The sequence below is a fragment of the Oculina patagonica genome, chromosome 12 (assembly GCF_052425735.1).
Source record: "Oculina patagonica isolate OP01 chromosome 12, crgOcupat, whole genome shotgun sequence".
Classification (NCBI taxonomy): Eukaryota; Metazoa; Cnidaria; class Anthozoa; order Scleractinia; family Oculinidae; genus Oculina; species Oculina patagonica.
The window spans coordinates 23,252,581-23,266,458 of NC_135769.1; the positions used below are offsets into that span (position 1 = coordinate 23,252,581).

At 38.0% G+C, this 13,878-nt stretch overlaps 1 protein-coding gene across 2 annotated transcripts; it reads right to left on the reverse strand.

Annotated features, from left to right (window-relative positions):
* Positions 1-4,130: 4,130 nt before the first annotated feature.
* LOC144632644 (18S rRNA aminocarboxypropyltransferase-like) lies at positions 4,131-13,468 on the reverse strand. Of its 2 annotated transcripts, none has more exons than XM_078491324.1 (7): positions 13,258-13,468; positions 9,877-9,932; positions 9,037-9,373; positions 7,613-7,682; positions 6,733-6,842; positions 5,845-5,902; positions 4,131-4,673 (listed from the first exon to the last, which is right to left on the reverse strand). In XM_078491324.1, exons 1-7 carry the CDS (start codon positions 13,388-13,390, stop codon positions 4,283-4,285), a joined length of 1,155 nt encoding a protein of 384 aa, XP_078347450.1. In that variant the 5' UTR covers positions 13,391-13,468; the 3' UTR covers positions 4,131-4,282. The 2 variants fall into 2 exon arrangements, with proteins under 2 accessions (XP_078347450.1, XP_078347449.1); XM_078491323.1 differs by having other exon boundaries at positions 4,131-4,676.
* Between the last annotated feature and the right edge of the window lie 410 nt (positions 13,469-13,878).

A 13,878-nucleotide genomic window follows, 5' to 3' on the forward strand; every position in this document is an offset into this window, starting at 1 on the left:
AGAGGCGTAGAACACAGTATCATTTTCGTATATCATCGTACAAAGTTGTTGTCAGGAACGTTAGAGATTACTCGATTTCTGTTATGTTATTGGATTAAATTCAATATTTTGCTCAAATTTTGACTGTTTTTTTTTTTATAATATCGTATCGGGGAAGATTTTACGTTCGGTCCGCTAAATTCTCATCGTTATACCGGGAATATCGTTATATCGAGGATCGTTATTTTGGGGTTCCACTGTAACATATAATGTTAGGAGAAACAATGGATAAACTTCAACTCACACAACATAAAACTACTCCCTTTGGACAAGCACATGTTCAAAGACCATGGTATTTGTTTCAGATGACTAATATTCCAAGACAATATAAGTTACCGTTAAATTCCTTAAAGGAGCAATGTCACGGTATATTAAATCATTTTTCTGATTCCTTTCAAATTGAAGGAATCTTCAAAATAATAGTTTTCTTACATAAAAAACAACATATGAGTAATATAAAGGCGAAATTAACCAAGAATGGGTTCGACTGATAAAGGTTAAGACAAATTTCAAACGACCAATTTTTTTAAAATCGTTACCATTTTTTTTTCAAAATGTGTCGTCCGTGACAAAGCTCCTTTAAACCATGGGCTTATATTTGCTCAACGTCCCTTGAAATTTGCGTTACAAAAATGATTGACAGGTTTATATTTGAAACGGATAGAGCGTCTGAAAAATTTAGATGTATTAGTAATACCACATAGAAAAACTCTTTAAACATAATATGACATCCGAAAGTCAGAGATATTACAAGCCTTTGAGCATACTCGAGTTTGCAGAAAGATAGTCAATGTTGGATCGACTGGCTGTACTTGTCAAATTTTAGTGCTGTGGTACTTGTCTGCATTTCCATTTCATATCAGTTTAGCCTGACTACAGTTTCACGGACAGCGTTTTATAAACATCGTACCCCTTTTTTGGTTGGGTTAAACCGGCGCCCCCCCACCGGGGGGGGACCGAACGGAACAGTATACCGCGAAGCACTTCAGTCTTTTTTATGCCATTTGCCAAGTTTAATTTTGGGGCCTCACGGATTAAACGGAGCCCCAAAAAAATACAATGAGGATTTTACACTAGATTCTGGTCATATCCTGCAATTATTTCTTGTGAGTGTTTTGTCGTTCACACCCTTGCGAATTTAACTTTTACTGTAGCATTTTAGTGCATGGTAAAGTTAGTTCCCTCTTGCAATCTTGTTAAACTCCCTGATAAAGTCTTAGAATGTTCGCCCTCTATTTTTTCGTATTTTTCGCTCGATAAGCGCGGAGAAAGAACAGCGTGAGAACTGGACGCCAGTGCAAAACGGACGGCGCGAGGGGGTGTTTTTTTTTTTGCGTTGAAACATAGAGAGGCTGTGGACAGTCTAATAAAGACTTTAGTTCGAGACAATACCCTCTGGAGAAAAATAAAATTCGTAGGCTCGATTTTCAGCCGCTTTAAATATTAGCTTCTTTTTCAACCTCATTCAGGTAGAAGGTGTTACATTATAATAAGGACAGGCAGGTGGTTAGCACGTTTAGCCGACTTTCACAAACTACTTTCAGTGCTCTTTTGTTTTCAAAGTGTTGTTGAAGTAACATCGACAAATTTTCCCCTCACTGTTTTCAACGGAAAGCCGGCATAAAGCCAAACCTTGACCTTTTTCTTTTTTAATTTACGTTTGCAATTGACTTTTTGAAAAATCTAAAACAGGCAATGTTTATTTGCACAGTAGTGAGGTCGGCCGATATTTTTTTAAACAAAAATCCTTCAATACAGACCATTGTAATAAGGCAGATCCTGTTAATGCAGCCGATTTTCATCGCTCACTATCGCTTTACAGGGTTCTTTGAACGACTTCCGTGCGATGAGACAGTGATATGGGGTGTCGAAAACCGATAGCACTCGAAAACGGAGTTCTGAGCGTGAGGCACCAAAAAGTCGAAAAGGAAACTCGAAAAACTCGAGAATGAAGCACCCTGCGGGCAAAACTCGACAACGAGAACCAGTGCTCTAAAATAACGCACACAAGACCCGATAATAAAGCACCTATATAATGGCCATGCCCAATAAACAGTCATGAAGCTTATAACGAGCCGTAAAACATAGACTTTCTGGCTACGGTACCTGTCATGATTTGAGTAAAATTCCGTGTTATTCTAATACCTAACATAAGCTCGTAAATAGTGTTAGCCATGTGCTAGATCAACTGAATGACCAATATATATCTCCAGTTCTGGCTTCACATCGGAACAAGTAATTTTGACTGTATTATCTTATCGTTTTTTTAGTAAATAGGTTCTTTTTAATTAAGCCCAAAACGCCGTTTTTTTAGTACAAAACACACGGACGTGAAAAATTATAACTAATATTTGTTTTGCCTAAACTTTTCCTGAAATAGTTCGATTTTACTATCAGTATTTATTTTTGTCAAATGTTACCTTTTTCGAAGTGAAGCAATAGCAAACCTTTTACCTCAGTTGAGAACGCAGACGAGTTATTGTTATTCAGTTCATTTTTAAATGTACTGAATAACAATTACTAAAATTAAAAATTTCTTCTACCCGTCACTTCACGTGAAGCTGTTGGTATACATGTACTGTAGTTAGAAGTTATTTATATGGAAATTTTCTTTGCATTTCGGCGTCCTTCAAAGGAACTCTTGTAATTCGTTTTCTAAATTAAATTCTGTTCTGAAACTTGTTAATGGCTCTGAAGTTAATAGGTGGAAAAAGGAGATCTACGGCTCTTTATTTACATGAAACAGTAAATGGCCACCAAAACGCTGTTTAAGTTTAAGGTGCGTTTGATGATCGTCAATGTTTTAAAGTGCGATGATTAGAACCAAGATATAAAACTCAAGCCAATATGAGCCAAAATCAAATAAGCGCTTTTTTGACTGGCCTTTGCCTCAGTGTCAAAACGGGTCTTCGCGCGAAACTATTTTTATTATATAAAAACGAGTTTTATTTCACCATGGGATAATATATTGTTACTTATTTTCGCGAAATCGCGAAATTAAAGACCCGCGAAAATTTATTTCAAACGTTTTATATTGTATTTTTTATGTTAATTGCGTATTTTTTGGCCAAATCGCGAAAATAAAGTCCTGCGAAATATGCACGTTCCATTTTCGCGAAATTAAGTTCCCGCGAAAATAAGTAACAATAAGGTAAAGAGACTTTTTATGATATATGAAAAGTTTCAAATGATGACTCGTTTTAAAAGAGAGGTGAAAGGCATTCGTAAATGACCTATTGAAAGCCTTTCAGTATTTGTCAGCGGAAATTATTCATTGCTTTAAATGTGGGGCGACAGGGCTACGACCTCAGTAATCAGTGGAATCAGCTCGTGCCTACAAATAGCTACATTACAAATTGTATCATCAAAGTGTTTCACAACCGAGTTTTTTTGCTTCGTCTTAGAGTTAGACTTGCCCACCGGCACCGGGCTTTGAGCAATGCCCAGACCTTTCCATATCTCCGCGACAAGGTCTTGCTAATAGGCTCTGGGGGATGCCCTCCAGAATATTTGGAAATCTAGAAGCTATGAAACTCTTTCAGAGACATTTTTCATGAGGTATCTCCTGAAAAGAATCAATCTTGTTCAACTGGGGATTATTTTACCAACAAAAGATATTTTGTTTTTAATTTTGGGTAAAAATTTGGACGCAGCAAGTGCCTCGCGCTCGTCTGGCCTCTTGCTAGTTACGGCCCTGCAAATCGTCTATTTTAGAGTTTGCGTGTTTCGTTTTCGTGTTTCGAGTGTTCCGCTTTCGAGCTTTGGGTGCTTTGTTTAAGAGTTTTGGCTGCTCCGTTTTCTAGTTTTGCATGTTTCGTTTGTGAGTTTAGTGTGTTTCGTTTTCGAGTTTTGGGTGCTTTGTTTTTGAATTTTGGCTGCTTCGTTTTTGAGTTTAGCATGTTTCGTTTGCAAGTTTAGTGTGTTTCGTTTTCGAGTTTTGTGTGCTTCGTTTAGTTTCGAGTTTCGTGTGTTTCGTTTTCAAGTCTAGTGTGTCTCGTCTGCGAGTTTTGGGTGCTTCGTTTTCGAGTTTAGTGTGTTTCGATTTCGATGTTTTGAGAGCATCGTTTTGAGTTTACAGATACGTCTTAATCTTTGTTCTCTTTTGGTTTATTATCAACTCTTTGATGTATATTTCAGTCAGTGTCGTACGGTTTTCCTTGGAATAGTCAAGGTCAGTATATACATCGCAAAAATGACTGAATATCGTTCCAGTGCCAGCCAATGGGAAGGCAATACACCAACGCTATCTACATGTATCTTCCAGCTGGACAAGTCCAGTTCTTTTGGTTATTTCAAACGAACTATCTTCAGTTGTCGAATTAAAATCGTTTGCATAACTCGGCAGCTTTTTGTCATCGTAGGAGAGTTCGTCCTCGCCAAGACCACCACACGCGCCTTCTCCCTCACTTTGTAAATCTTCCTCGCCATGACTTTCCTCTTGATCTTTTTTATGTTTACCTTTTCTAAAATTGTCATCATTTCCAGCAGCAGCAGCAGCATCTTCGCAGTTTTCATTATCATTATCATCATCGGTATACTCAACATTTTCGTCATCGTCGTCGTCATCATCATCATCATCATCATCATCATCATCATTCTCACTGTCTTCACTGCTATTATCATCTGATTCATCACTGCTGTAAATCAATTCAGCATAAATTATAAATCACATATTAATTTATTTTTTTTTAGCATAAATGGCATAATTAGAGCGTTTGATCTGACTGGATGGCAAGGTGTTTTCGAATAAGGCTTTTGCAAACGCCATCAAAATTTGTAAACAAATTAAAAAAGATACAGCCGCACGTGGGTCAAATTGGCCTAAACTTCCTAAGCATATCCTGAATTCCTAATAGAGAGAAACTTAAAGTATTCATTACCCCCCACCTTGGGTGGGACTCTAGGCCAACACAGGGTTACCACCATAGGAATTTTGCCTGGTTGTCCTTTAAAGTTTATCAGTACCAATTTATTCTCCAGGATGGAGAGAGGCACTGTGAGAGCTAAGTGTCTTGCGAAAGAACACAACTGAACACAGTGACCCCGGCCAGAGCTTGAATCTGGACGCTCAATCCAGGGTAAAACCCACAAGTCAGTTGGCCGCTGCGGCTCCTAGATTCAGACAAATTAAGACGGAATCCACTAGGAAGTCGAGTAATATTTATTAAAGTTGGACAAAAATCAAGTACCAGAATAATTTAAATCCTATTGCGTTATTTCCTACCCTTAATAAAAGGTAAAGATGTAAGTAATTATCCGTGATAACACCAACAACAATTTCTTATCAGAGTCTGAGAAAATGAATTTCAAAGTTCACAAGGTATGGGCAAAATCTCACGTGTAGCCATTTTGGAAATTCGTCTTAAGCGATTCATAGGAATTCAGCGGAACTTCGAAATTTGTTTTCGATGTTTGGTGTTGTTAGAAAAGATTTCTTTCGATAAGATATTTGAAGCAGTAACACAAAAGCTTGCAATCAGGTGTAAATAGTTTTGGTACATAATTTTGTCCAATAACTACTCGAAGTCCTGGCGGATTTTGTCTTAAATGTAACTCTTTTCTTTTCATGTAAGTTCAAAGAATTTGGTAGGAAATCAAGGAAATTTTCACCAGCTGGCGATTTTTTTGTAAGGAGAAATTATAAAATAATCAATCTTGAGAATCACAACTTTATCCAATGTTTGCAGATTTATTGGTCACTAAAATCAGACACTTTAACATTTTTTCAGTGATTCCATTAAGAGAACAATTTCTAAATATGTGCATTTTTGAAAGAAAATAGTTTCATTTCAGTGTTCCACAAACCTTAGAATGGGTCGGTTAGGATTGAAATGTTCCTTGGTCATATCGATGTCCATCAAATCTGTAGATAATATAAAAATGTAAATCAATAATGATGGATCATTTCTGAAGTACTCAAAAATTGCAAAAATTCTCTGATTCTTATTGTCAACTAATATATAACAAATTTTGAAGTGAGTGATCTCTGGACAGGTTGCATAGCAACTACTCTTGTTAAGGGGCACTGTAGTGATTGTTATGTTTTCTTCAGGGTTGCATGCAGTAGAAGATTATTACCATAGGTCTGTAGTCAGGACATTATGACAGTTTATAAGATGTTTATGAAGGAGAAGAAAGTGAAGAAAGATTAGTAAGCTAAAGAAACCTTCGAGACTATTCTATTTGTTGGTATGTTTAACTTATTTTGTCCTGGTGTAATGGGCATTACACCAGCAATGCCCATTAAAAAATCTTAAGACTATTAGCTTATCATACCTAAATGTAAGTAGATACTATCAATAAATGGGGGCTCTTGTAAAAGCCTGAGAGGGTTTATGTTATCCCCCAAAACAATGATGTAAACATTTACTATTAAAGTGAGGATTTGCAACAAAATAAACTAAACTTCTATAAGACAACAGCGGATCTTTAAAGGATAGGAACTGGAGCAGGACTGGATTGAGTGGCCAGCAACCCTCTTAATCCACCAAAAATCAAAAATTAAGGCAGTTCAATAGAAAATAAGAGCAATGACACTGGGTAGGTTGTAAAAAATTGTTGATTAGAATAAAATATTTGTTCGCATCCACCCCCTTTTCCCATCAAAAATCCTGGGGCTTAAAAAAAAAACAGGCAAAAAATTTGCCCCCAAGGGGACACTGCTCTAAGTCAAGAAGCAGAGGGCACATGTACCTTGTGAGGAGTGAGCATTGTGCTCCTCTTCACACTCCTCTAACCATTTTGCCTGAACTTCAACAACCTCCTTGCTAGACTTACAAGCAGCATACCGATCCAGTAGAACCCTGAGCAATTAAAACAAAATAACTTTTAAAATCTAAAAATAACTGCAGATCATGGCAATGACCACCAGTGTCAGATGTTGTTGGAATAAATATCATGCTTTCCATCAACTTAAATTAGGATGCATTCTTCTGACAATTCTCATTCCGGTTTAGGAATATCAGAATACACGAAATATCAATTCCCAAAAGAACACATATTCTGAAATTGGAATACTGGTGGCAGTGGTGACCTAAGGAGTATTGTATCTCAGCACACGCGAGTTCCGAACCACCTGGGGTGGCCAGCTACAATTGACTTCCTGCCAAAACTAAACCAAAAGAATGCATATTCTGCTATTCCAAGTAAGCCCTTTTTCATTTATTCTGTGCTATCTTGAGCAGAATGAACTGAATAGTATTCCATTCATTCTGAAAACGGAATAGGTCCCAAAAGAACGTGGGTACCATCAATTCCGAACATTCCTATTCTGAAATAGTTCCAAAAGAATGCGCCCTTAATGTCAGTATCATTGTAGTAGAATCAAGATTGAAGAACAAGTTTTACATACTGGCTTGTTTGACAACAGTTCGAGGGCAAAGCCACTTACAATGTAGTTAATGACCGTAAGGACAACATTCGGGAATTTGTCATTTCAAATGCAACTGAAATGAAGCTGTTTGCAATTACTATTGTTCCAGTACTGATGTTAGCTTCCACTGTAAGCTTGATCCACTCCAACTGCAGGAAGACAAATAATTTAATTGTCAACAAGTTTAAGGCAGACATGTACCTGTTCAGTGTGTAAAATGATGATCCCCATTTGAAACGTTTCAGGAGTGTTGAGCCAAGATCTTCCTGACCTGTGAGATTAATAAAACAATGCAGCTGTGAATAGTTAATTATGCTGCAAAATGAGCAGAATATCGCCTAAAACTTAGCCAACGAGGGCATACACCTGCAGGGGCGTAGCCAGGCTTTTTGTATAGGGGGGTTCCAAACGTGAATTGTAATTGTGAAGGTAAAACTGAGCGCCGGAGGCGCTTCTCCTCTAGGGGGTCCGGGGGCATGCCCCCCCGAGAAATTTTGAAATTTGCGGTCCCCAGAAATGGCATCTCCTTGATTCTAAGCATAATTTTTTAGCAATTTAAACGTCAATTGAAGCTAGCATTTCATAGAAGGGAAGCTCAAAATCCCGCGTACCAGGTAATTTTTCCGGCGTACCATTCACTCCCCGCGTACCGTCACTCACTAGTCAGCTAGTATATCAGCCAGAAGTAGGCGCCGTGGATGCTTCCGTGCAAACATGTCGACTGTTGCACTAATGTTAATTTGTCTGTTGTAATGTATGTTCATAAGAGCAAGTCCTGACGCTCGCTCGCTGGTCAATGTAGCCCGCAGGTATGTCTTTAGTCTGCGCAATGTGCTGAACGATCGCTCACATTCTGCAGAAGTAATTGGCAACGTACACAAGATGCGCAGCAACTTGTGCACATTTGGATAAAAATCGCTGTCACATTCTGCCAAGGCCTGAATTGCACTGTTTGGTAGGTCTTGATCCGCACTACACGTACAACGCAGGCTTGTATACACGAAATTTTGTAATTGTAAACACAAGGTGATACTTTATAGATTTCATTTTATTTTCTCAAAAATTTCATTTTTCTAATCTGGCGGAATTAAAGGGGGGTTCCAATAATATTTTTTCTGCTATTGCGATATCCCGAAGGGGGGTTCCGGAACCCCTGGAACCCTCCCCTGGCTACGCCACTGACCTGTAGACTGGGTTGACTAAAATCAGACAATATTCCGCAAGATTGAGCAGGATATTGTTCTATTATCTAACAAATTGTCAACAAAATGCATTTTTCAGCAACATGTTACTATATAAAGTGTGGTTATGCAGTGTTAAGGTAATGTAAGGTTAGGTATCTTCATTTAAAGTTGTTAACATAGGGAATGGTTGCCCAATTTCCGGAGCAAAACATTGCAATACATCAGACAAATCTTGGCAAGCTATGTATTTTTTATTGCAATCAACTTCCTGCCAAGTGAGTAACAAGTGAGAACATATTTTTCATGTAAACTGGAAAATGGGGAAAAAACAGGCTTTTATACATCTATAGTATGTGGCTAATTAATCTTAATTTTGCATTATGTCATTGTAAAAATTGCCGATTCTTGAAGAAAATATATTGTTTGGTGTGTAAAACTTACCAATGATGTATAGAGTAGCGGCAAATGCCTCAACACAAGACAGTTTACAGGGCTTTCCATAGTTGATAGGATTTGCGGCAGTCAAGAAAGGTAACAAGCGCAAGTTGGCACCTCGCATCCTTCCAAATGGCGTGCTCTCTAACTTGGCCCATGAACAGTCTATTACAGCTATTCCATTGTCCATAACGAGGGCGTGGTCTTGGGGTGATACACACCGCTTTCCCAAAGGGCTTAAAATGAGGCCATTGAACCTCTGTGAGATTTTTAGTGTTTTCACAAAACCAAGTCTTGAAAGCTTTCTTCCTGAACACTTCTTAGGATCACAATGCTCTAGATCCTAAAATGAAGTGTAGATAAAACATTGTCTCAAAATTGTTTGTAAACATCTGGTAAAGGTCAGGAAAGCTTGTATTATAAAATTCTAAGATTCTGGAATTTTTAAAGAAATTTGGTGCAATTCTTAAAATTGATTGCTACCATTCTTCACTCAACAATAATGTGAACTGTCCAAGCTCTTATTTATTTATCTTACACATGTATACAGGGTTGTCAAAATAAGCCGGCAAATGGCGCATTTCACTGGCTATTCCGAATACTGTGCCAGCTACTCGGAATATTAGTAGGTCAGTTCTGAGTGTGTGTTAATAAGTTCTGAGTGTTTTGTAGCCCCCGTACTTTTTGGATGGAACCTGCTACTCAAAAACCCACTGACAAACCTGTGTATACTCTGCAGCCCTAAGTCTTGATACACACTTAATTTACTGAATATGCACTAAATAAGCTGTATCCAATGAAATTAAAAACCAAGGTCTCTTTCTATAATTTACATTGCCTACTCACCCACATAGCCAAAGGAAAAGGAAATCCTCTGCCATAATCTTTTGTCTTAGTGCCATCTGAAATTAAATTATTATGTAAATGTAAAATTAATTGCTGCTTTGAAGAATCATGAGTAGGTTTGACCAGGTTTACATGTACAGTAAAGGCCCGGCGCACGCTACTGGTGTACACGGCTAAAAATTGCACTTTCTTTGGCTTTTGCGAAGTTGTTTAAAATTGTATAAACTAGATGTTTTGTAAGAAGTTTCATTTCAATAACGTCTTTCCATAAAATAGTTTTGGTCCTGGCTATAAGACCTAACAAAAGAGAATTTTCGAAAAAAATCGCTAAAAATGGAGCCGTTTTGAACACCGTGCGTAACATTTCGAGTCTAACCACGCACAATTTAGGATATCTTTGTTTCGATAAAAGGTACACAATTGACTTTCGACAACAACATTTAATGGTTTATGAATAGTCGGTATCAGTGAAATCATAGCAAATAACTGAAAATTAAGGACGTTTGAAAGAATTACAGCGTGGTGTATCATTTTGCATCCACTCAAAAGCAGCCTGAACGGAGAATTTAAAAGAGCGTTTTATGTCCATTTCTTTTTGTCATGGAAAGCAAAACAAATGTATTTCGAAATTCTCAAAGGTTTAGCTTTCTGTATAGGATAATTTTTGAATTTTGGGAAAACCAACTTCTGAGTAAGAAGCAAATTTCTAAGGTTAGACAGCGTTTTTATACCATGCTGGTACGTGCTCGCACGAAATGCGGTTTTTGAAGCGTGCCTTGGCACAAACAGTTTGTGCATAAAACGTGCCCTGGTTGTGCGTTAAGTGTGCGATTCAATTATTTAAAGCATGCCTAAACTGTGCCTGAACTGTGCCTAAACTGTGCCTGAGGTGTGCCAAAACTGTGCGTTGCATGAAAATCATCGAAGACTTGGTGGAAAAATTTCTCAACAAGAGTTGATCATGAGGCCAGAAATCAAATTTGAGTTGTCAAGGCAAGGTGTGTATTTACATTGTGTAATTTTAAAGTAAATTTTCACAATGAAATGAAAAGTGAACAGATTAGAAAACTACATAGAAAAAAGTCAAAAGATACAAATCGATTGCTTACCTTCCTTAGAGTTTATTTATTAACTAAAGATCTACAACCTGCAATAGAATTGGTAGATGTGCCCATCCTTCACACAAAAAGAAGGCTCTCTATAAAAGAGTGAAAGATTATGTTCTTTTTATACGTTAACTGAAAGAATAAGGTTAAAACGTAATTTCTAATTTGATCAGTCTGAAGTCAAATTGAAGCGCAAATATCGAGTGATGCTTGATCTGTTTTAAATGTTGTGACAATGATTTATGCTTGATCTATAAATAAATGATGTTACAATCAGAAGTCTCAAATGCAAAACCTGTACAAATCATAAACCAAAGGAAAACAGGGCGATATTCCTCTCTGCTTAAACAGTATGGAAACACACCAGCCGGACTTTTCTGCTCAAGGATTATACTTTTAACCGTGGGAACCAAAGCTTCTGATTGGCCGGTCTTTAATTGCATTTATAAAGTTAAGTCAACAAAGTCTGTCAACACAGCCACTTCGTCTAGAGCCAGTCTAGCGAGCATGTAAATACAGAAATGATTTCCTTGTTGTGTAAAACAAGTTTTCCAGTTAAATGTACGTAAATATAACAGAAGTTGTGATGATAGTTTAGTGCTGTTAATGAAATGAAATTAAGCCATCAGCTAAGTTTTAATGGTCTGGAGAAGTGGAAATCACCAATACCCATCCTGTTGGCTTGTCAGACTTTTATATTCAGTACAAAGCTGTTTGTCACGCAATGAAACGTTTGCTAGCAAGATCACGAATTGAAGCAATCGTAAGTCTTATAGCATGTACAAACATTCCTAATTTTTTGCCACTTTGAGAAGGTGTAAAAAAAATTTCATTCAGTGAAAAAAAAACACATCAAAACCCATTCTTTACGTTATCGTCTTCGGCCTTTTTTTTTTCAATTGAAATGCACTTAAAAAATCTTCAAATGCGTTATTGTAGTGCATTTGTATTACATTTAAATCTCTTGAATCCACGTGGACTACTGGGCGTAAAAATGTGCATACTTTGTCCCTAGTAGACAAAGTTCTTAAATCGTGTCTGAACTGTGCATAAATTGTGCCTGAACCGTGCCTAAATCATGCCTGAACCGTGCCTAAATCGTGCCTGAACTGTGCCTAAATCGTGCCTTAACTGTGCCTAAGCCATGCCTAAATTGTGATTATGCACACAAACCGTGCAATTCGCCGAAGCATGAAGTTCATGCACTGGCACGATGTTACGGTCGTGTACACCAGTAGCGTGCACCAGGCCTAAAATCCTGATAACTTGAACCTTCCAAGAAAATCAAAAAGGTTTGAGTATTGGGTTTTGAGTTATCAAGGGTAAAATTAGTAAGAAAAATACCTGTTGATGGGAATCGAAGAAGGTTTGAGTTAGTGGGAGGTTCGAGTTAATGACAGAACATGTCTCGCATTTGTATTTTATCATGCCGGTTTTTTTGCCTGTCAGTGTTGGAAATTTGGGAAATCAACATGAGCCAAATAAACATTTTAGCAGCCAAAACTAAAGCGAAACAAATCAGGCAAGTGCCAAGTGGTGTCTCCTTGAAACTGTTAAGTTATTGACAAATGACCAGACAGTAGAGAGTATTTTGTTTCAACTGGATGCCAGGATAGTGCACATCATGTAAATGGCAGTACCATTTATTGACTCGATGCTCAAGGTCTTCACATTTATTGTAATCTAAAGTTGTTCCTTGGAAATTTTTTTCGGTGGAAATACTCAGTATAAGCCAAAACCCCAATTTTGTTGAGTTTTGACCTGTTCTCAGAAAGATTTGGCGAAAAAAAAATCACTCAGCTTCTAGCCGAATAAATACAGTATTAGCTTTTGCAGAAAATAGTTTATACAATTTTTGAGGAAAGAAAAAACTGGAACCGGGATAGTGATGAAAGTAAAAGCAGGAAGAAGGATTTGCGTGGAAAAGTACATGTAGGGGGAATGCGGGATGAGGACCCCCCCCCCCCCCCCTTCTAGACCCTGTTCTGACTGACAAATGCTCAACTTGGCATGTGATGTTTTGCATCAAATTCCCCACTATATGGAGTCAAAATGCCTGGGGCATACCCCAGGTATGCCCCCCCTCTCCCGGGAAGGGGGGAATGGACGCTCTTGGATTTGACTGATACATCATTTCCCACAAAACACTTTAATTTGCCTACCCGACAAAAAGGCGACCGAAATCATAGCAATTACTAAACATTCTTTTCACTTAAGGAACTAAATATTCTAAGGTTAATAGAAGATAGGCTAAGCCATACTTTCTTATTAATACCTCCTTTGTCGTGGTCGTTCTCTAAGCTATCGAACTCGTCCGTTTTTCCATCCCAGGCAGCTTCAAACCTTGAACTCTTGCTGAGTTTATGACGGGGCTTAGCTTCTTTTGCCTTCCCTTTATGTTTTCCCATATTTAGTTCAAGCGTTACTCATTACTCTTGTTATTTTCAAGTCACTTTAACACCGTACGACGGCCGCAGACCGCCATCTTTTTTGTGTTGTCTATAGGAAAAGTACTGGGGCGAGTCAAGTTTTTCCCAGGTCCCCTTCGGCCTTTCGGTTTTCGACGCCTGGGACGCCTGGTAGAAATTACAGTGTTTGAAGGATGTAGCGGGGTCTTAGCGGGGCTAGAAAGCGTTCAGTTACGTTTTTAATTTCCCATACATTTGTCTATATTTTTTTTCCGGCGAACCGAACCGGGACGTAAATCTGCAGAGAAAATACAGACGAATGTATGGGAAATCAAAAACTAAAAAAACGTAACTGAACGCTTTTTAGCCCCACTACATCCTTCAAACTTGGCGGATTCCAATACAAACACTGTAATTTCTACCGGCTTTGCCTACCCGTCAAGATGGCGTCGAAAACCGTGATAAGGCCTATTTACCTATTTATCTAG